At 54.6% G+C, this 23184-nt stretch overlaps 2 protein-coding genes across 2 annotated transcripts; one reads left to right on the top strand and one right to left on the bottom strand.

Annotated features, from left to right (window-relative positions):
- The first annotated feature begins 10169 nt into the window (after positions 1 to 10169).
- Positions 10170 to 15848, top strand: LOC147600075 (lipase member M-like). Its single transcript, XM_086752385.1, has 6 exons — positions 10170 to 10311; positions 11462 to 11588; positions 13615 to 13716; positions 14874 to 15065; positions 15181 to 15290; positions 15628 to 15848. The coding sequence occupies exons 1-6, from the start codon at positions 10170 to 10172 to the stop codon at positions 15846 to 15848; spliced, it is 894 nt and encodes a 297-aa protein (XP_086608511.1).
- Positions 15849 to 17662: 1814 nt separating this feature from the next.
- On the bottom strand, positions 17663 to 22813 carry LOC104473149 (lipase member M). The gene is made up of 9 exons (XM_086751951.1): positions 22712 to 22813; positions 21845 to 21962; positions 21034 to 21232; positions 20809 to 20918; positions 20335 to 20471; positions 19876 to 20022; positions 19014 to 19085; positions 18296 to 18361; positions 17663 to 17896 (listed from the first exon to the last, which is right to left on the bottom strand). The coding sequence occupies exons 1-9, from the start codon at positions 22811 to 22813 to the stop codon at positions 17663 to 17665; spliced, it is 1185 nt and encodes a 394-aa protein (XP_086608077.1).
- Positions 22814 to 23184: the final 371 nt, after the last annotated feature.

Raw genomic sequence — 23184 nt, 5'->3', positions numbered from 1 at the left:
GGTGCTCTGCAAGACATTGTCAACATGGTGAGGGTGAGAGACATTGATGGACCTGGCACAGGAGCCAGGGATTGCCTGCACGTCACTCAGCCTGCACTTCACTGCTGTTAGCGTATCAATCTACCGCTCAACAGGTGGAATAGTTATAAATTTGAAATCCTCTAACTGGTTCTAAAAATGACTCCTTTTTCCTTATCTTGAGCAATGCCAGCGTCCCAAGTCCATCACACATTCTCCGTTGGATCCTGGTATTCAGAAAAATGCGTGTGTGTGTGTGTACAGCTGTACTCTCCCAGGCAAATCTGGACTTTGAGGTGGTGATTAGAGACTATTCATTTTAAGTGATGGCTCAGATGGTGAGAAGAATAGATTATTGGTTAAACTGATAACTGAACTAATCAGGACTGAACCACACAATTTGAAGTTTCAGGACCATGGGAAATTTGTTCTTAATATGAAATAAAATACTGCGATTTTGTTGGGCTCTTCTTATGGCTGAAAGAGACCTCGGGACACACTTCGGCTGTTTTTTTTTTGCAAATCTGAGTAAAACACCATCCCAGGAGACCTGCTGTTCTTGCTGGGAAGGGTTTTGAAGTATCTGTTTTGGCATGTTCCTACCACAAACCATCTTACTATCATTCTATTTGTTGGAGACAACAAATTTGTGACAGAAATACTGCCTCAGCTCTTGTGTGACATGCTGAAACAGCTGAATTGCATGGAGCTTGCAGCAAGGAGACCTGCCAAATCCCCGTGCAGTGCATGTGCCTGCACGGGGCTGCGTGGGAAGCAGCGGCCGCAGCTGGATGCCACTGCCAGGTATCTTGCATCCACCTCATTGCTTCCCTGCAAAATATCTTCCTGGGGAAAGAAAGGAGAACTGCAGGCAGGTTTCTGTCGTTTCCCAGCTAACCCTCATCACCTCCTCTCTCTTCTGCTGGAGGAACCGGCTTCCCACGTTGCGGGAGGTGGTTTTGTGGCTGGGGACAAGGCCACTTGCTCCCTCTGCTGTCCCTGGAGCAGCTGTATGGAGGATCATCACTTGTCTGCTAGAGGGGACCTCGGGACACCCCTTCTCCAGCCTCCCGGCCAGCATGAGGTTGTGGTGGCTGTGGCTTGGCCCAGCAGAGCCCTGCCCTCCCCCTCCCCCAGGAACCTCCCATCTCCCTTGGCTGCTCCCTGCTCCGGGGGAAGAAGGGTTCCCCACCTCCACTCTGAACCTCCCTGGCTGTGATTTGGGGCCAGGACCCCTCATTGCATCACCTGTCACTGCTGACATGCCTGCTGTTCGGCAGGGGCTCTCCTTCCCTGGGGAAGGCGGTTGAGGGACTGTTCCTGGGATGTTCCCAAGGAGCACAGGCGTCTCCAGGACACACTGGCAGAGGTGGGAGGCACAGGGAGGACAATAGCCGTGCACACTCAACAGGGCCCTCCCGCAGCTGCCCGGCCCCGGGGGACCCTGGTCTCATTACTTTTAAGACCGAGCCTTTCAGAGAAGCAAGGAGAGATAGAAAATGTTTTTTTTTTTGTGGCATAACATCAGGAGAATAGCATGCAAATTCAAGGGAAGAGCCTTGCCTGGGATGGCCCTTTCCTCCCAACAACTGACCTGCAAAAATGTTCCCTTTGTGAAGGGTCCCTCAGCTCAGCAGACCTTGAGAACTCCTGGTTACCTTCAAGAGCTGCAGCAGGGTGAAACCTCTTTGACCAGCAGCATGATCCCAGCCCCTCCGAGTGCTCCCACCACCCCTCCCACAAGAAAAAATGACCTTCCTTGGGACCCAGGACTCCCGGGGAAGCCCTACAGCCCCATCTGCGGGGCTCTTCAGCTACCTACAGCTCTCTCCTGCTGTCCCCGGGGATGGCCCATCGCTGGCAGCCTGTGCAGAGGCAGAGGCGCCCAAGGAGGAAGGATTACCCGCTGTGGTCCAGGGGCTGCAGCAGAAGAGGCGTGGGTGCCCTTCTTCCTGACGTCCGCCGAGCAGGAGGTCCCCATCGCCTGAGCACACCGCTCTTGCCCACCATGCACCGAGCTATAATTCCCTCTGCTCCACGCATTTGGCAGCGTCACGGGCCGCCACTCCCTCTAATCTTTTCTCTTGTGAACATGGAATTTACCTGAGGGCTGGAGCCTGCTCTGAAAGGAGACACCCTTCCTACCCGGGCTCACTTGGGAATGTGTTTGTGGCACTACAGAAGAGTTGAGAGCCGTAACAAATTGGTTGCTTACACTGGATGTGGCACAGTGTCATCTGACATCGCCCGCGACGTCGGTGGCCTGGAGAGGGTGCAGCCTCTGGACCACTCTCCACCTCCACGAGGCTGGCGTTGGTGCAAGGGACTGGCGTTGGTGCAAGGGACTGGTGTTGGTGCCCGGGGCTGGCGTTGGTGCACGGGGCTGGCGTTGGTGCACTGGGCTGGCGTTGGTGTAAGGGGCTGGCGTTGGTGCATGGGGCTGGCATTGGTGTAAGGGGCTGGCCTTGGTGCACAGGGCTGGCCTTGGTGCACGGGGCGCAGCAGGGTGTGTGGCCAACTGCTGCCCCGTGGCTGAGGAGCTCGCTGCAGGGACGACGAGGGGCGGCATGGGCTGTGGGTGTCATTTGTGGCAGCACTGCCTTTGAGGCCACTTCTCCGCTCCTCGCCAGCGTGCCCATGCACTGGCACACTGCAGCAGCCCAGCGCTGGCTTGGCATGCTGCAGGCTCCTGTCAGCTCTCCTCGTGTCGATACCTGCCGGGTCTGGCCAATCTGCGCTCACTGAAATGCAAACATGTATTCTTTGGAAAGCCTAAATAATTCCACCTGGATTGGAATCTGTAATGACTGGTCTTTACCAAGGACTAGCTGGAGGCAGCGACAGAAGCCCTCCCAGTTTGGTTCACCCTCATGTGAGCGGTGACTCAGACCAGAGTCTGATTTTTTCCCCTGCAATGAGAGGAGGAAAGGTGAAAAAACAGGATCAAATATGCCAAGAGAAGAAATCACTTCCCCTTCTTCCCAGCATGTATTAATGCCAACACGGCTTACCTTCCTCCTGGGGACAGGGCATCAGAGAGGTTCCTGGGGGAGCCACAGCCACTCTGGGTCCCTGCGTCAACTCAAGACCACGTTGCTTCCCCTGGTACTTGAGTCTGAGAGAGAGCAGAGCAGGAGCTGAGCCTTCAGCAAGGTGTTCCCAGAGATTTCCGGCATGCAGGCCATAGGACGCTTGCGACGGGACGGAGGCTCTCCAGAGGTGACCCAGCACACCTACTGAGGCTTTATGCACCGCTGGGCTGCGGACGTGCTCCCCTCTGCAGCAGTCCCAGCTGAGCTCTCACTACTGCCAGTGCTGCAGCCCCAGGGATGCTCCACGCCTCTCCCGCAGCACTGATAGAACTGGGCTGGGAGGCCCTGTCATAGTTCAGCCCTGATCGAGACCAGACTATGCAGTCTCTCTCTCACTCCCCCCACCCTCCGAGAGAATAGGGGGAGATGGAAAAACGGCTCGATGTTTGAGATAAGGACAGGGAGAAAATCCTTAAAGTTACCGTCATGGGCAAAACAGAATTGACTTGGGGAAAACTATTCATTTATTACTAAAAACAGCAGGAGAATGAGACAGAGAATGAGATAACCTCCCTCCACCCCTCCCTCTTCCCAGGCTTAACATTATCTCTACTACCTTCCTGCTCAAGCTGCACAGCGGGGAAGAGGGAATGGGGGTTACGGTCAGTTCATCACGTGTCGCTTTACTGCTCCATAGTTGGGGGAAGAACTCCTCACATTCCTCCCCTGCTCCAGCGTGGGGTCCCTCCCACGGGCCACAGTCCTTCGTGGAACTGCTCCGGCGTGGGTCATCTCTTCCATGGGGTGCAGTCCCTCTAGAACAGCTGTCCCAGCGGGCTCTCCACGGGCCACAGCTGCCTTCAGGCCTCCACCTGCTCCGGTACAGAGTCCTTCATGGGCTGCAGGGGGATCTCTGCTCCTCCGTGGACCTCCACGGGCTGCAGGGGGACAACCTGCTCCACCATGGTCTTCACCACGAGATGCAGGGGAATCTTGGCCAGGATCTGCATTACTCATCCCCCTCCTTCTTCACTGACCTTGGTGTCTGTGGCCGTTCCTCACAACAGGCTGGTAGACGCCTCTCAGGATCCTTTTTACATCTTATTCACTTCTCCTCTCCCCTCCACTTCTTGCAGCCGGGCCAGGCAGAGTCGGGCCCAGTCATCGCCCAGCGGGAGGCCAGAGGGTGAGGCCTGCAAGGCCCACAAGGCTCGCGCTTCCCCCTCTCTGCCCCCCGCTCAGCTGCTTCACATCTTCTCTTTTTTTTTCTGTTTTCCCCATCTTAAATACGTTATCGCAGAGGCGTTATCACGGAACATTCTGCTACCAATTGGCTTGGCCTTGGCCAGCAGCGGGTCCGCTCTAGGCCCGGCCGAGTCCACTGAACAAAGGGGAGCAACTTCCAGCAGTTTCCTGCAGAAGCTGCCACCTTAGGCCCCCCCTCACTAAACAAAACCACAACAGCCCCCAGAACGACCCTGATCCGAGGTGAATTACTGCACAGGCTACGAGACCGTCAGGGAAAAGAGCCATGGTCAGGTCATGAAGGATCAGCATTTTCTTGTCATCGGGGGGCACGAGGGAGATGGTGTAGCCAAGCTTGTTCCACAGGCTTTAAAAGCTGTTTTATTTTCCTCTTGTAAGAACAAACATGCTCTGAGGGGGAGAGAGGAGCCATGGGGAGGGAGGTGCTCATCTCTCCTCCCTGGGACCCAGGGACAGGACAGGTGTGAACGGCTCGAAGCTGCACCAGGGCAGCCTCAGACTGGACGTGAGGAAGCGTTTCATTACTGAGGGGGTGGTCAAGCACTGGAACAGGGTTCCTGGAGAGGAGGTCGATGCCCCAAGTCCGTCAGTGTTCAAGAGGCATTTGAACAATGCCCTTAATAATGTGCTACCCCGAAGTGGTCAGGCAGCTGGACTGGATGATCACTGCAGGTCCCTTCCAGCAGAAAGATCCTGTTCTGTTTACATCAGCTCACCAGCAACAGTTACAAAACCTCCTGCCCCCGGAGGGGCTTCCTGTCCCTTCAGCCCTTTGGGGAAGACCCCGGGGTGGGTGCACAGCCTTGAGGGGTCACTGCATGCGGGTGACTCTGCCCTCCCCTCTCTGCCATCTCCCATCCCCTCGGTGCCGTGGCTCTGCCTCTGAGGAGACCGCCTGCCTGGAGCCACTTCAATCTCCTGGACTCTTTCCTAAATTTCTTGGTGCTGCCTGCTTTTCAGCTAGCTGCTGTCTGGTTGTGTAAGCACTGGTGTCTCAGACTGGTTGTTGTCCATGGGACAGTGCTCTCTGAAGGAAAAGGGAAAGCCTGGGCAGCAGAGGGTGCTGTGAAAGTGCTGGTGAGGGAGATGATCTCCTGCTCAAACCCTCATGGGAAGTGTAGCTTTTTGGTATATTAAAAAAAAACAACCAAAACCACCACGGTCATCCACCTCTCCTTGAGCACGAGGTGCCACCTGGTGAGGTGGTTCTACAGCCCAGCCATGGCCACCCAGGGCAGGAGCTCTGTGGAGATGGAGCTGACACTGCTGGGAGGATGGGAAAGGGTGACGTGGCCAGGTCCAGCCCTCCCACTCTCCATCTTCTGAACTGTAAAGTCACTGACCACATCTGTGCTTCCTTGGTGGGGTCAGTGGTGTGTTTTCGTTGCGTTTGTTATAATGCATTGACAGGCCACGCCCTTGCCTTCAACAGCCTGCTGCAGCTGTGAAGTTGGGCGTGACGGCCTTGGCCGTGGCAGGGACCGAGGTCAGGCCACAGACCTGCAGAGGCTGCTGCCAGCCAGTATCACCCCTGGTTGACTCTTCATTTCTCCGCTCTGCAGCTGTCGGGGAGCAGGAGCGGGAGAAATAAGCCCCTCCGTAAGTCGTCCATATTTTTCAGCTGGTTATAAAGCTTATCGGTGTTCCTTCTGCTGTGGAGCAGGGAGATGGTGCTCCTTGTGTGAGAAGGGGAACCATTGCTGGGCTGTGAGAGGGAGAGCAGCCCCCTCGAAGGCTCCTGCCTGGGCTGGGGGGTGTGTGGCTATGTCAGGCCCAGCCCTAGAGACACATCTCCCAAGGCTCCATCCCTTCCCACCTAGGTATCCTCAGGTCCCTCCACCTCTCTCAGCTCCTGCTGAGATCCTGACTCCAGCAAGAGTTTGTTGATTATTGACCGTGCACACACTGGTTGTGCTGAAGACACCGGGCACCACGTAAGTGTGCCAACAGAGACACAGTGGTGGCTGAGCAGATGGTGCAGAAGAGGCACTTGTGCTGACGCGTGGCTGCCCTGGCTGAGAGGAAAAGCTGGAGGCCTGATTCAGTGAGCGGTCTTCTGGATCTGCCAGGCAACCTGCTGAAATGTATCTGAGCCTGTTCAGCCAGTGGATCACTGCCTTGGAGCCGGGTGACCCCCACCGCTGGGAGCCCTGTCCGGTCCCAGGGACACCCTGCTCGCACAGGAATGGGCTCTTTCCTCTGGGCCAGGTCCCGTGCTGCAGCTGTGCCAGTGCCTCGGGGCGGGTCTCGCTGTGTCCCTGTCCTGGTTCTGGCTTGGACAGAGTTAATTTTCACCTGAGCTGGGAGAGGTGGCTGGTGGCTGCAGCTGGTGGCACTGGTGGCTGGGGACACAGCTGGGACAGTTCACTAATTAGCTGAGAGCTGGGATAGTTTGCCCAAATGAGCCCAAGGGTGTTCCACACCATGGGACATCCTGCACAGGGTATAAAGCGGGGACGGTGCTGAGCGGAGGTGCCTGCTGCTTGGGAGGAACCCAGGCATCAGGATCCATGGTGAGATATTGTACTGAAATTACCTGCTTCGGTATTTTCTGTTATTGGGGCTTTTGTTTTCCATCTCTGTTTTCTTTTCCTCTGTTGTTCTCTTACACCATTTTTACCTCAACTCACAAGTTTTGCCTTTTTTTCTTTCTTGGTTCTGCTCCTTATTGCACTGTGGGGGCAGTGAGGGGGGAGTGAGCGAGTGACTGTGTGGTATTTTAGCCGCTGAGTGGGTATTTTAGCCACTACACCACAACAATGCCTTTGAGCAGAGTCCGGCCCTGGCGTCCCCAGGACTCCTTTGGGCAGGGAGAGGTGCTGTTGGATCCTCAGTCATCTCCTCATCTCCAGCTGGGCAAGCCCAGCTCCCACAGCCTCTACTCACATGCCCTGACCCCCAACCCCCATTGCCTGGGTGTCTCCGGGCTCGCCCCGATTTGGGGCTGTCTCACTAGTCCCTGAGAACCCAAAACTGGGTACAGCATCATGATTTGGCCTCCCCAGTGTCAAGCAGAGGGAACAACCCCCTCCCAGGGCTTGCATCCACACATGCATCTCCTCTGTGTTGAGGGGAGGGGAAGGGCCGGGCAAGGAGTCGTGCTTCCCATGGATCAGCCGAGCTTGTCCGGGAGGAGAGGGTGCATTGCTCAGAGAGTGCATCTAAGGACCATCAGCAGGAGCCAACAGTTGCATAGCAACCCTCCTCAGATGCGGTCTTCCCTCATACTCCAGACATATCCCCATGTCTCTGAGCACTGCACGGTGGCCTGGGTCCAGACTACGTGCCCTGGGGATGAGCTGGTGTCAGCTCAGCTCTACAGATCATAGAATCACGGAATCTTTAAGGCTGGAAAACATCATCAAGTGCAACTGTCAACCCAACACCATCATGCCTACTAAACCACGTCCTGGATGGTTCAGTAGGGCTCTGATGGTTTAGGTAGGCTCACATGGCCTACCCTGTGACATCTCTCCTCCTTTTTTTCAGCTGAAAACAGCATCCAGTGCCATCCACAGCTACCTTCTCACAATCTGTTGGGTGGCACACAGGTGGCCAGTGGTGTTAATGAACGTGCCTGTAAATAAAAGGATGCTGAATGCATTTTTGCCCTGAGGCTTGTGGGCTCCTGGAAGAGCAAGCCATGACCTGCCAGCTTGACAAGGAGCCAAGCTGCTGCAGTCATATGCTGAAAGCCTTGAGGTCCCCAGGGAAGCAGCAGAGGTCTGTGAAGGAGTCTGGGGACAGGAGGGAGAGCCACAGGTGTCATGAGAGGGCAAGTCTCAGCACATTCTTGGCTGTGCTGTGCCCATGGGCTGAGCTGTCTGCAGCTGCCTGGGAGCTGGGGACAGCTTTCCAGTGCCCAGAGGTGTCCAGTGAGCTCAGACACCCCAGGATTTGGGGTGCTAGGGAAGCTGACACTGTCACCACAGACCGAGGTGGCACGGCTGTGGTTTCTGGAGTCTCTTACCCCTTGCCCTCTTTCCTCCAAGGTGAATTCTCTCACTTCTGCTCTGCTCGCCAGAAAAGCAAGAACTTGCCACCGTGTCTGCACGCTGGGGCAGCCTCTCGCCCAAAGACTTAACTGTTGACCTGTTGTAGATGTCAAGCCAACACTTTTTGCTCCTGGAACAAAAGAAGGAACAGCCCTTAGCCCTGCTGGTTAGGCTTTGGGCCGACGCATGGCCAGCATCGCCGCCTCTACCAGCTGGGGTATGGTGATGTGCTGGAGGGGAGCATGTCCCAGAGATCTCAGCACTGCTGCTGGGACTCTGAGCTGAGATGAGCTCTTGCAAAGCTTCCTCATGCATCAGCATGGGACCTGGGCCGTGGGCAGAAGGCGTGGGATTCAGGAGTGATACCAACAGTGATGCCCAGCATGGATCTCAGCAGGCATGAACACCTGAATGCAACTACTGGGCAGATGTGGGGGTGCACTGCAGGTTTTGGGGAGCTGTGAGGAACAGTCATCGCTACTGATCCATCTAAAACATCACCGGACACCTTCACTGGAGTGTTTGCGGAGACCCAGGCAGACACATCCAGCATTAGTCATGTTCCATATTTGACGGGAGCAAATATACGTCTGCAACTTAAGGAGCAAGGAAGGGACAAAACTTAATGTCTTCTCTGCACCAAGTACTTTACAAGGGCACAATAAGGGCCTTATAGGAGGCCTTGTAACCTCAGAAGGTCTCCAGAGAAGAAGCTGCCACACGTGGAGATGATGTGTGGATAGGGAATGGGTGGTCTAGAGGACAGCTGGATGTTTCTGCGGAGCAGGAGCTGGGGGAGCTCAGGCACGCTGGTGCTTGCCTAACTTCTGTGATGGGTGCCTTCAGACATACGCACCCATGTGCCCTCCTTTCAACAGCCTGTGTTGCACTTGAGCTTCCACAGGACCCTGCTTCGTGGAGCTGGGTGGCTCAGCAGAGTGGTCTTGGCTGTATCATAGAATCATAGAAACATAGAATAGTTAGGGTTGGAAGGGACCTTCAAGGGCCATCTAGTCCAACCCCCCTGCAAGGAGCAGGGACATCAACCAGATCAGGTTGCTCAGAGCCCCGGCCAACCTGGCCTTGAACGTTTCCAGGGATGGGGCTTCCACCACCTCTCTGGGCAACCTGTTCCAGTGTTCTACAACCCTCATTGTAAAAATTTTTTTCCTAATATCTAATCTAAATCTACCCCCCTCTGTTTTAAAACCATTACTCCTTGTCCTATCGCAACAGGCCCTACTGAACAGCCTCTCCCCATCTTTCTTGTAGGCCCCCTTGAGATACTGGAAGGCTGCTATCAGGTCTCCCCGGAGCCTCCTCTTCTCCAGGCTGAACAGCCCCAGCTCTCTCAGCCTGGCCTCACAGCAGAGCTGCTCCAGCCCTTTTATCATCTTTGTGGCCTCCTCTGGACCTTCTCCAACTGGTCCATGTCCTTCTTGTGTTGGGGGCTCCAGCTTTGTCCATGGAAGACCAGGCAGGACATCTCTATGGCCTGCAGTCACCACCGCAGAGCAGTCTGGTGCAAAGGTAAAACCTACATTTTTCGGTAGCACTGAACAAACATATCAGTCAGCACGATGGAGATCATCCCCCAGCGTGGGAACGGGCTGCTCCGTTTCTAGCAGGGAGGATGGTTGTTTGTCTGCTGGCAGCTGGATTCAGGAGAAATAAGCATCCATGGAGTGGAAACTCCAGGCTGCTGCTGTGTGGGACAATTACATCCACTCCAGTCAGGCAGCGCTTCACCTCTCATGCACATGGCTGCAGGGAAAAGCAAGCTGCTTAGACCAATGTTTAGACAACAGACCTCTCGCCTTGTGTCTTGCCGCATGAGTCCAATTTACTCTCCGAAGTGATGTCCTCGAATAACTTCCCAACAGAAACTCTGCCATTAAAGCTTGTGAGCCAGAACCCAAGGAAGAACGCTGGAGCTGGTGTGAAAGAGGCCTTCTCCAGCCAGGCTGGTTTGGCCCTGGAAATGATGTGGCTTGACTCAAGTACCGAATGGTTGTGCTGTGAAAGCAGTGGGTTCCAATCTGGTCCTGGTTTGGGCTTTCTTCTAACCCAGATGACCTGTTGCAGCACAGACTTTGGACTTGAAGATGTCTGCAAAGAGCCTGACTTCTGGTTGTCCCGTGGAGACCCGATGCTGGCAAAATACGCTTGTTGCTTCTTCAGATCAAGGCACTGCTCTGGTCAGGACTGACTGTCCTGTTTGCCCCAGCTAGCAGAAAGTGGAGAGGTCCAGTATCTCAACCATGAGCGACGTGGGAGAAGTACACCCAGGTGGGACCCCAGTCTCTCATTCTCAATGAGTGCTGCACAGGAGCTGGGAAATGCAGCGTAGACCAGAACCCGTTAATGCATTCATTGCTGGCTCAGGGATGATTGTCCCTTGTACCAGGCTGATTATGCTTGTTTTCCTCCACGTGGTTTTTTCCTGGATGCTGCTCTGCAGTCACATGGGTCCCTCTGGCCAGACAGAGCTGTGACCACTTGTGACAGTCCCGCTGTGAGTGCGAGGCTGGAAGGCAGAGCCTGCGGGTCCCTTACCACCACCATTGCTCTCCTGGCAGGATGAGAGGTGATGGGGCTGGAAGACATGAAGTTGAAAGGGCTTGTGGATGCAGAGGCATAATGGAGGGCTTATTGTCACATGTGCCCATGTGAGATTCGCTTTGCGCCCTTTGGATTTCCACTCTTGGGATTTCCACACTGATGAAAGTCAGACCGTCTGCACCCTGTGGACCTGGTATTTCTTCCTCCTTTCCTGGGTGAGCTCTGCCTCTTCCCTTTCAGCACAGGCATGGCTGCGCCACCTGTGCTAGGCAGCATGGTCGTCCCTGAGCCTGCTGCTGACACGCAGAGCTGGCATGTGTTGCCAAAGGCTGCCTACCTGGGGCAACCAGGGAAAGCCAACCTGGGTTTGGGACACCACATCTGAGTCATCGGGCTGGAGGGGAAGAGCGGGCGGTGTGATTGGAGAGGGACTGGGCTTTCAGGGGCTCGACGGATGAGTCCCAGCCTCTCTGTGTCTCTTTATAAGCCAAGGGGATGGATTTGCTCGGTGTCGCTGACCCTCCCAACTGCACAGACGGGACTGGAGCAGCAGGTCAGGTTGATGTGCACTGCGTGCTCGCCTTCTAGCCCAGGCTGTTGCTGAAAGAAAGGATCCTGACCGAGTTGCAAGGCTTTATTATCCCTCCAGCTGTTTGTTTTATGCATGGAGAACTTGGGCGTTTCGGTCACCATCACAGTTAGTGTCCTCTGAAGGGTCTGCTTTGCAGTTCTACGTCTGAGCTCCTCAAGTTTTGCGAGCTTGGTTGGATTGCCCAAGGCTGATGCATGGGGAATGGCACCTCTGAGAAGGAGCAGAGATCATCTCCACTCTCCTCCAACCTGCTTGCCTATGCCCAGGGACTTGCAGCTGAGCAGCAGTTTGCCAAAAGAGTAGGTCTGGGTTTGGACAGTAGGATGCCTTGCAGTCTCCCTTCTGAGGGGCTCTTCTCAAGTTTGTTAAAGCACTCTGGTACATGCTTTGGCTTGGTGCTGGAGGCAAGTGGTGGGAAGACACAGTGGAGCTGAATGATCCAGAACCCCTGGGCTCTGAGACCGGAGGTGCCGTCTACAGGGTTGTGAGCCAGGCACGAGCCACAGAAACTGCAGGCCTGAGGGCTGTTGCCAATCGTGGGGCAGTGGAAGGTCCTCTTGCATATGATGATGTGCAGGCCTGGCTGTAGATGTAATGGAGATAGACTGTGGGGGCAGAGCTCGGCAGGGATGGAGACCTGTCTGCCCAGGGGATGCGGAAAGGCCAACTGGACTGGGTGCAGCCCAGCCATGCTCTTCAGAGGGGACTTCTGCAGACCTCTGGTCAGACTTCCTACTCAGAGCAGGTCCTTCCCCAGCGCTAGCTCAGGCCAGCCCTGGTTTTGTCCAGTCAAGTCTTGAAAGCCAAGGTGTAGACCCAAGGGGAAGAAGCCGTTTTCTGCGTGACGTGCTCATTGAGAACATACAATTGGTATGCAAACTCAAGGTGGGTTTTGCAACAGGAATAGAGAACTGGGAAGCATGTTGTTGTATCTGGCACAAGGAGGCTGCCTCTGGCATCTCCTGATTCTTGTGCAGGCTTGGCTTCTTGGTCCCCTGTAATCCACACTGCTGCTGAGGTGTCTATTTCAGTAATTTGCTCTGTCTCTTGGCCTCAGGCATGGCCTGCAACGTCTTGCCTGCGTTTGTGTGCAATTGAGACTGGTGAGAAGGTGGCCACTGCCCTTCCTGCCTTCCTTCTGCCCTTCCCGCCTTCCTTCTGTCCCTCCCTCCCTCCTTCCACACACAGTTTGGAGAGATTATAGACTAGAAACTGTTTAAAATGGTGATTTGCACTGATGGATCCAGCCTGCGGTTGTGGCTGCTGGTGTTCAGCAGCTGGGCAGGACAAGGGGCAAGTAGGGGAGACGGAGTCTAGCAGGATCACAGGCTCGTCCGACCTCTCCTTCCTCTGATCATCACAGCAGTTTAGTCCCAGGACATCCTCACTTGCACCCATGTGCCACTGGGTGTTCTTGCTCAGCTGGCTTCAGTCAGAGCTGGGGGATGCTGCTGAGCTCCCAGTGCCAGGCAGAGGGTCCCGTATGGTGCCACATCTGGCACGCTTTGAGATGGAAACACCCGCTCCACATTGCAGCATCAGGCATCGGCGGCTCTGCCAGTGGTGCTGGACCTGCACAGTGTTTGCTCATGCCTCTCATGCACTCACCATCGTGCTCACGCCATCCCCGTTATCCCCCAGGTGCTGCACAGAGGCGAGATGTGGCGGCTGCTGGGCAGGCTGCTGTGCCTGGCCCAGGGGCTGGGCAATGCCAGCCCATGCACGGGAGCCAGCCACTACAACCTCGAGCGGTTCATGAACATTGTAAGTGCTGAGGGGTCAAACTCACCCTCTGAGGGACCTGGGCTTCCCCGGGGGGTGTCCCCGAAGTCCTCTGCGAGGGACCAGCCGGACTCTCCCCATCCCTTCCCCTGGCATCTGCACTCTAGGGCCTTAGGGCACCAAGAGTGTCTTATATTTGCATGAGTGTCACTCACTTCACGCCCTCAGCCTGAGGCTGGCCTCTCCCTGATCTTCCTCTAACACAGATGGACCTTCTGGTCCTGCGTGTGCAGGCAGGGGCAATGCCAGGGAGCGTGGGTGGCAGAAGTGGGTGTCATTGGGTCAGGCACAGGGTGATGGACACCAACGGGTCACCCTCTCTCCTCGGACTATTGTTCCTGCAGAGCCAGAAGATCCATTTCCACAGGTATCCCTGCAAGAAGTACGACGTGCTAACAGAGGACAGTTACCTCCTCAGCCTCAACCGGATTTCCCATGGCAAGGGGATGCTGGGCACTCAGGTGGGCTCGCTGTCACCGAGGGTGAAGCAGCTGTGACCCCGCTCAGAGATGTGACCGCGTGCAAGGGAAGACAGTGCAAGTGCCTGTGCTTTCAGGCATGATCTCAGCAGCTGGAAGAGGAATGAGAAGTTTTGCCCAACTGCCTTGAGCTGTCCCTGGGGATGCAGGAGCTCAGCATCGTGTTTCACTGCATCTGGGATGGGGCAGCGTGACACAGTGAGCCCCAGCAGCTCCTTCCTTGGAGCAAACCCCTTGCCCTGGTCCAAGGTTTCACAATAGCTCAGAGCCAGGGGTAGCAAAAGTCCTTCAAACAAAAAAAGGACCAGCAGAGTTGGGGAAATCATGAAAGACAGGAGTATTAAACATGCAGCCTGAAGAAAATCATACTGAGATGCGCAGGTGTCCTGGTTTCAGCAGGGATGGAGTTACTTTTCGTCTCAGTAGTCGGTGTGTTTTGGATTTCGTGTGTGAAGAATGTTGATAAAAAACATTCTGATGATACGAGTTGTTGTTAATGAGACCAAGGACACTGTCTGGCTTTCCAAGTCTCGTTAAGGTCTCGTTAACGTGTAGATGCGGGAAGCTGGGCGAAAGACAGACAGAATAATTGATCGAAACTGGCCAAAGAGAGTATTCCATGCCATAAGCGTCATGCTCAGTATATAAGTGGGGGTTGCCTATGGGAGGGGGTATTCCTTTTCTGTTTGGACATTCTTGTCGGGTATCCGTGCGGGCACCCTTGGCATCCTTTTCTTCTCTCTTGCTTGCTGGCATCGTTCCCTCTCCTTTGCTAGCTTGCTCTCCCCCCTTTGCTTGCTGCTCGGTGTCGTTCCTGTGATTGCTGCTCAGGATGGGCTGCGTCGGTCGTTCGGACATCGGGTGGTGAGAAATTGTATATTGTTCATTTTGTATATTTTGTATATATTAATATCCTTATATCCTGTTAGCTTTGTAGTTTTAGTATTTTTAGTAAACTGTTTTTATCTCAACCCATGAGTTTTCCTTTCTTCCCAATTTCTCTCCCCCGTCCCACTGGGTAGGGGGAGGGTGAATAAGAAACTGTGTGGTGATCCGGGCTAATCCACCACAGCAGGGATATTTTACTTCCATATGGGAAGCAGTTTTCTCATGTGAAGGACACGATTTCTCCTCTTTTAGGACACAGGTCACCTGTATTGATAGTGCATGGGTTCAGTTTAGACGGTGGTGAGTGGGTGGACAACCTCCCCAACAGCAGCCTGGGCTTCATCCTCGCAGACGCAGGGTACGACGTCTGGATCGGAAATAACCGGGGCAACAGCTGGTCCCGCCGGCACCTGAACTTTTCTGTTGACCAAGAGGAGTTTTGGGATTTCAGGTGAGGAGGCCACCAAGGATGGGGCTGGGATGTTGGGATGCCAGCACCAACCACCTCATGTCCATGGGAGGATGAGAGATGGGCACCTCCTCCAGCTTCTCCCCTTGCTCCCCAGCTTCCACGAGATGGCTGTGTACGACCTCCCTGCCATGGTGGGCTTCATCCTCAGGCAAACTGGGCAGGAGAAACTGTTCTACATCGGCTACTCTCAAGGCAGTTCTCTGGGTGAGTGAGGAGGAGGAGGAGTGGGGTGCCGGGATGCCGTGGAGAGGGGCATCAACATCTGTCCCAAACTGGAGACTGCTGGGGACAGGGCTGTGCTGGCCTGTGCGTATGCTTTTCCTACCTGACTTCTTGGTCCCTCTGCGTGGGAGAGCTTTGCCACATGTCGCCCAGCCATCCTGGGCTGTGCTCACACCCAGCAGTGCTGCAGCTTCACTTTCTCTAGACCCTGTGTCTGGAACAGGGGATCTGGGATGTGAGGAGGGGATTCACGTGCCTGGATCCACGCAGCAGTTGCTTGGACGACCTCTGCAGTCTCCCGTGGGGCTTTTTTTTTCAGGTTTCATAGCATTTTCAAGCATGCCACAGCTGGCTGAGAAAATCAAGTTCTTCTTTGCGCTGGCTCCTCTCTACACCTTTCATCATGTCAAATGCCTCGTGTTAAAGACAGCGTTTTTACCAGATCTGATGCTGAAGGTACACAGGTGTTTGTGTGTTATTACTACTGAAACCAAGGAGCTTTCAGCAACTCATCTCCCCCGTGTTGCCACTGTGTGCTGAGCCTGTGCCTGTGGGCTGGCCCAGCGGGCCCTCCACGGGCCACAGCCTCCTTCAGGTACCCGCCTGCTCTGGCGTGGGGTCCTCCCCGGGCTGCAGGGGATCTCTGCCCCTCCGTGGACCTCCATGGGCTGCAGGGGGATCTCTGCTCTTCTGTGGGCTCCCTGGGCTGCAGGGGGATCTCTGCTCTTCTGTGGGCTCCCCGGGCTGCAGGGGCACAGCCGGCCTCACCATGGTCGTCACCACAGGCGGCAGGGGAATTCTGCCCAGGAGCCGCATTACTGCTCCCCCTCCTTCTGCACTGACCTTGGCGTCTGCAGCCGTTCCTCTCACAGAAATCCTTCACAACAGGCTGGCAGACGCCTCTCAGGGTCTCTTCACATCTCATCTCCTCTCCACTCCTCGCAGTCGGGCCGGGCCGAGTTGGGCCCAGTCTGCTGCCCGGCGGGAGGCCGGAGGGTGAGGTCTGCAAGGCCCACAAGGCTCGCGCCTCCCCCTCTCAGCTCCTTCACATCTTCTCTTTTTTTTTTCCTGTTTTCCCCTTCTTAAATACATTATTGCAGAGGCATTATCAGGGAACATTCTGCTACTAATTGGCTCGGCCTTGGCCAGCAGCGGGTCTGCCCTAGGCCCGGCCGAGTCCACTGGACAAAGGGCAGTAACTTCTAGAAGCTTCTTACAGAAGCTACCACCTTAGCTCCCCCTCACTAAATAAAACCAGAACAACTGTGAACAAAAGGCAGGAGTTGAAAAGAGAATTTCAGGGGGCTCAGGGCAAGGGACCTGTTGATTTTGATCAGACTTTCCCAGACTACCTGCCAGCACACCAGGCGCCCATGCGCAGATGGGGTAAGAGCTGTGAAGATGTGATCCAAGCTCACACTGTAAGTAAATACCCAGAAATGTTCTGTGTGACCGCTCTGCCATGTAAGCATGGATGCTGGTGGTGAAAAGATGGAGGTACACTCCCAGTTTGAAGTATTTCACAGGCAAGAAGTGTTTCCACCCAGGTAGGTTCCCATGCGATCAACTGGGCTCCATCTCATTAAACCAGGCTGAAAAGCAAAGGCAAAAGACGAAACTTCAAGCTTGTAGGATTCGTGAGCTGAGCTGCCCACATGTCATATGGGATGCTGCTTTCGAGGGCTGCTTCTGCAAAAGTAAACTTTTGTCTTACAAGAATCATACTCTGCCTCCCCTTTCTTCCCGCTCCCTCCTCCACTGCCAACAGGGATGGATGGAATCACCGGGAGGAAAACCAAACTGCATATGGCCACAACCGGCCAAGGAGCCATTGGCCACAGACAGGGTGCTCCGCTGAGCAGAGCTGTGTATGACCGTGACCTGCAAGGACGGGGTTGTCACCAGGGAGGGGAGAGCAAAGCTGCATGCACTGGCACAATGCAAGCTGGAAAAGCCCGGCCTGTCCCTTGCAATGCCGCAGAGAGCTGCGTGTGAGACGGGCGCACCGGGAGGGTAACCAGAGCTGGGACCTCCTAGGTCCTGCATGGCTGTCCTGCTGTGCGTCCTCAGTTGTGCCACCAAGGGAAGAGTCAGACTGGCCTTCAGCATGGGAGTTTATTACTTAAATAGTTCTGGAAAACAAGGGAAAGAAATATCGCTGTACACCAGAAGAAGCAGGGAAGCTAAAACACCGGGGCTGTAGAAGGCAGAGAGAAAGCACAAGACTCTGTTAGCTCACTAAACCAGTGTGAAATAGGGTGACAGGAGATATTTATAGTCCTGGTACAAAAGCCAGTCATCCCCAGGATGTGGGAATGGGTGACTCCTCCATCCCAGGGTACCACGTGGACCAGTCATGGATTTTTCTCCATCAGAGCGAGCATCTGCCGGTACATGCGCTGAGGGGCGTCCAGGCCCCAGACGTGATCCCAGTGGTTCCAGTCAGGGAAGTGCTCATGATGAACGAGGCTGGTGATGCGGGAGAGTAAGCGTTGGGTCTCTGAAGTAGAAGTAACCCAGTCCTCCCCACCGCTCCATATGGCGGTCGGCACCGTCATGTCTTCTATCCTGTACAAGGGCGGTGAAGTCTAGGGAGAAGAATCATCAGGTTACTCAAAGGAAGGTGAAATAGAAACGTATCAGCTGGATATTAGCCATCAGACGTGCCGAGAGTCCCAGGGCATTCACATCTAGGAGACAGGAACAAATGTGACGTGGGACAAATATGTCCTGCAAGATCACCAGAGGACCCATCCCAACAGGAGTGGACAAAAACCCAAAAAGCTGGGTCGGTACCAGCTGGCCAAAATGGGACTGAATGGTTGAATGTTCACGAAGGCCCCAGCCACTGAGGGAATTTCAAGACATATGGGTGCATGATGCACAGAGTGCCTTCATCCCTGTCTCAGCCAACCTCATCCTTGTCTCCTCTTAGCACAACCAAGTCATCCCTTCATCCTCACAAGCAAGAGGCACCTCCTGCCTACCTGGTTGTACTTTTCCTGGTTCTTCTCCCCGTAGTCAAACTGTTTGAACTCCCCAGTTTTGGCAGTCTGAAAGGCAGAGGCGAAGCGTTAACCCCGCGTGGGTAATGCCCTGGGTCAGCCCCACCGTAAGGAAAGGGTGGCCACCAGGTCTCTGGCCCAGGACAACCGGGGATGGTATTTGCTGAAATGTCATTGTTTTGCAGGAAGAAGCCATATGGATGTTGGACAAATTCAGCTGACAATATTGGCTTTTTCCATCACTCGTGGTTAACTTTGTGATTGGCAATGGACTGTCATTGCACTCTTGCAGCAGTGGTCTCCGCTTCTTCCATGGCAGCTTCCTTAGGCCATTACTGGGGATGATGTGTAGGTGCTTACCAAGGTGGGGGTTGGCTTGGCAGGGTGGGGGTTGCACCAGGAAACCAGCATGGCTCGTACATCCCCCAAGACTGGGGGTCTGGTGCTGAGGGAGTCCCTTTCAAGGGTGGGTTGTTTGCCACAGGCAGAGGTGTCAACCAGTTGAGCAAGCCCACACATAGGGTGGAAGATGAGGCTGATGGCAAGGACCCATGTGGCCTCCAAGAAAACACAGGGAAAGGGGACACTTCAGCAGTCCTGCCACCACATCTGTCCACACAGCGAATGGAGCAACGTGGCAGACCATCAACCCAGGAGTGACCACTGGGTTATCAGGGGCAATAAACAGAAGAATCCCTACCTGTCCCCAGTGGAGGAGATTTTTGGCGGATGTGTAGTCCGGGAAATGCGATAGGTACACGTCGGTTCGACTCTGCCAGCAGAAGAAAGTCTGATTGCAAACAGTACTCGGGCAGGAGATAACATTCATTTGAGGCTAAAGTCAACAGCACTTGACTGTCATCCACTGTAGTAGGCGTTTGCTTTGCCTAGGCTGCCCCAAACAAAGATGGAGTGAACCTTACCTCTGGGAAACCACTGAGGAACAGCTTCAACATGATCTCTGTGCCTTGAGTGTCCGCCTGACCTCTTGACTTCTCAGTCACAGACACTAATACTTTAGGGCACCTCAGTGGAACTGGTGGCAGAAATCTCGCTTTCATCTTTTTATTGCTGCCATCAACAACAATACTTGCCACATCAGAGCTTTGGTGGTGGTATCTAGCCTGGCCTTCCACTAATGTCCACTTCAAGACAAGGCAAATGAATAACCCTGTAGGTTCTCATACCTATACAGACTGGTGTTGTACTTCCAGGCAGGTTGCACAAAGCTAAAACACCACATTGGAGTCAACTGCATCTCAAAATGAGTCTTTCATTTTCAATGTCACGACCCGAGAGCAAGATAACTCTTTGTAATTAGTTTGCACAAGATTTTGGATTGGATTTCTTTCCCATCATTTTTTTGAGCTACCAACAGGAATAATGAGGAGCCAAAACCTCACCATTTTACCTCTCTTGACTCATCATTTTCATCCTTGATGCCCCTGTCCCATGACAGTGTCACTGCTAAGTAACCCAGCCCCTGATGAGATGTAGCACCTATGATGACATTATGAAATTTCTTATATGCTCAGCCAAAATGACAAGGGAAACGTGCCTACCGCGTTCAAATTCTTCCTGTTGAATCCACCAATGAGGAAAAGTCCTTCTGCGCAGAGCCTGCTGAGCAGCTGGCAGCCGCATGCCCTAGCCAGCGTCGCTCTCTGCTCCCGTCCCAGCAGACCTCCTTCTTTCCTCCCAAAAAGTACCTGCCACAGGGCATGGACACAGCAGGTCGGTTCCTGCCTGGCACTGATGCTGCTGGGGTAGCCAGTCCAGCATCACAGGGAGATTTTTTGGGTGTTCTTGTCCTCTGGAGGAGGGAGAGTCGGGCATATTAAACCACCCCTCACCAGATGCCTCCCCATCTCCCCATGGATGCCAGTGGTACGGACACAGCGATTGAGTGGGAGCTCAGGGGGAGGTTTGCTGCAGTGGCAAAAGCAACTCCGCTCCCTGATTTCGGCTGTTATTAACTGCATAATTAATTAGGGGCGAGAAAACCAGAACACGACACTTACCTTCATTATTGCATCAGGAAGGTAGAAAAGACTTAACACCGGACCTTTAACTGTACGAAAAGTGTAGGCAGGACCCAGCACAAAAAACTTTTTGATTTTCTCAGCCAGCTGTGGCATGCTCGAAAATGCTATGAAACCTGAAAAAAAAAGCCCCACGGGAGACTGCAGAGGTCGTCCAAGCAACTGCTGCGTGGATCCAAGTGCGTGAATCCCCTCCTCACATCCCAGATCCCCTGTTCCAGATGCAGGGTCTAGAGAAAGTGAAGCTGCAGCACTGCTGGGTGTGAGCACAGCCCAGGATGGCTGGGCGAGATGTGGCAAAGCTCTCCCACGCAGAGGGACCAAGAAGTCAGGTAGGAAAAGTGTACGCACAGGCCAGCACAGCCCTGTCCCCAGCAGTCTCCAGTTTGGGACAGATGTTGATGCCCCTCTCCACGGCATCCCAGCACCTGGCTCCTCCTCCTCCTCACTCACCCAGAGAGCTGCCTTGAGAGTAGCCGATGTAGAACAGTTTCTCCTGCCCAGTTTGCCTGAGGATGAAGCCCACCATGGCAGGGAGGTCGTACACAGCCATCTCGTGGAAGCTGGGGAGCAAGGGGAGAAGCTGGAGGAGGTGCCCGTCTCTCATCCTCCCATGGACATGAGGTGGTCGGTGCTGGCATCCCAACATCCCAGCCCCATTCTTGGTGGCCTCCTCACCTGAAATCCCAAAACTCCTCTTGGTCAACAGAAAAGTTCAGGTGCCGGCGGGACCAGCTGTTGCCCCGGCTGTTTCCGATCCAGACGTCGTACCCCGCGTCTGCGAGGATGAAGCCCAGGCTGCTGTTGGGCAAATTGGAAACCCAGTTGCTACCATCTAACAGCAAGGCATGTTGGAGCAACACAGGTAACCTGGGTCCTGAAAATGACAGGGGGAAAAAAAAAAAAAAAGAGTAGCTTGTTTAATGGGAGTGCCTGGGAATGGGAAAGGAGCTGCCTTCACCTCCAGCCCTTGGGAGTGTAATGTTTGCATACCATGACTAGAAAGTCTTCTGCAAGGGAGAAAGTAGCTTCCCCTGCAGTTTCTTCTCTCTGTTGGTGCTTTTTCTCCTCCACTTAGAAATATTTTTGCTGTCTCTGGCCCTGAGCTGTCAGGAAACTTTGACCCAGGGTTTGCTCTGGGGAAGCAGCCACCATGGCCCTCCGTCTCCAGGTGCTGGGGCTCACTGGGTCACACTGCCCCATTCCGGACACAGCAAAACACCGTGTGGAGCTCCTGCATCCCCAGGGCCAGCTCAAGACTGCTCCCTCCCCACCAATGCCAGAGAAAAGTGCATTTGTGTCCCAGGAGGACCCACATCTCTTCCTGTCCCCACTCGTCACAGTGCAGACTCCAGTCACGTCCCTCTTTCTGAAAAGACAATCCACATTTTGCCTAGTTGATTCACATTTTGCCTAGATCCTCATTTTGCCTTCTCTGCTCAGGAGAAGGGGACCTGCTGAGCCGAGCCTCGGGGAGATGAGTGCACACCTCTACTCCCAGCCTCCTCTCTGCCACCAGGAATCCGGTTCATGGTAAGGAAATAGCCATCATCTGTCAGGACTTGGTGCTCCTCATTGCGATATCCATGGAAATTAATTATCTGGCTCTGCAAGGAGAGAAACCAGTGGGGGAAAAAGGTGGGTGGGTTTGACTTGACTCCTGGCAGAACCTGTCCCAAGCAGGATCTATATCAATGGTTAAGTCAGCCCTTGAGATAGCAGAGCTCAGCTGGCTCCCTTGTGTTTCTCGGCTGAGTCAAATGAGGCAATCCCCCAAAATTCAATATATCAATAGAGCTTAGGTAGGGAGTTCCCCGGTGCGGCATACTGTTGTTTGTGCATCACCGCTAAAACACAAGGCAGCAAGGGAAAGCTGAGATAGCTGCAGCCTCCCTTGCTGCTGGGGTCTGGAGGGACAGTGAGGAGGAAGCAATGAGCAGAGATGCTACCTGTAAGGAAGACAGACTCTTTCCTTGCTCCCTCAGAAGTCCTTTCCACCCTTGGAGTGGCAAGATGTGGGACATGCCATCTGGCCATCTCCAGGAGACCTGAAGAGGTTCTAATTGTGGAAGAGCCGCCCGGAAAGGCATGGAGGGTGCTTGGGGACACCTCAGAGGCCAAACTGCCCCCCGTGCAGATGGGGACAAGGGGATGACAGAAGTGAGAAAAGAGCAATGCAGTGACCAGCTGGCCAACAGCCCTGCACAGCCGGGGAGCCGTGCCCTGAGCCCCATGGGTGCAGATGCCAGGGGAAGGGATGGGGAGAGCCTGACTGGTCCCTCACGGAGGACTTCGGGCACAACCCCCGGGGAAGCCCAGGTCCCACAGAGGGTGAGTTTGACCCCCCAGCACTTACAATGTTCATGAACTGCTCAGGGTTGTAGTGGCTGGCTCCCGTGCACAGGCTGGCATCGCCCAGCCCCTGGGCCAGGCACAGGGCTACCAGCAGCCGCCACATCTCGCCTCTGTGCAGCACCTGGGGGATAATGGAGATGGCGTGAGCAAAGGCCCTGTAGCCCTGGCACTGCTGGCAGTGCTGCAGCGTGGAGAGGGTGCTTCCGTCCCAAATTGTGCCAGACGTGGTACCATACGGGACTGAGCATCCTGCAGCTCCAGCTGAGCCGGAGCACCCAGTGGCAGGTGAGTGGCGAGAACTAGGGATCGCTGGGGGATTGCAGGGGATGCGGGAGGGCGGGAGGCAGGGGAGGAAATGGAAGGAGACCACATCTGGCCTGGAAGCCTCTGAGCTGGGCACAGCTGGCAAAGATCAAAATAGTGGGAGACAGTACTCACCAGAGCCTTCTCACAGCAAAGTTCAACACCTGGCGA

The sequence above is a fragment of the Chlamydotis macqueenii genome, chromosome 7 (genome assembly GCF_036417535.1).
Source record: "Chlamydotis macqueenii isolate bChlMac1 chromosome 7, bChlMac1.mat, whole genome shotgun sequence".
Classification (NCBI taxonomy): domain Eukaryota; kingdom Metazoa; phylum Chordata; class Aves; order Otidiformes; family Otididae; genus Chlamydotis; species Chlamydotis macqueenii.
The sequence above is the reverse complement of the archived record's forward strand: the minus strand, read 5'-3'. Positions and strand labels throughout refer to the sequence as shown.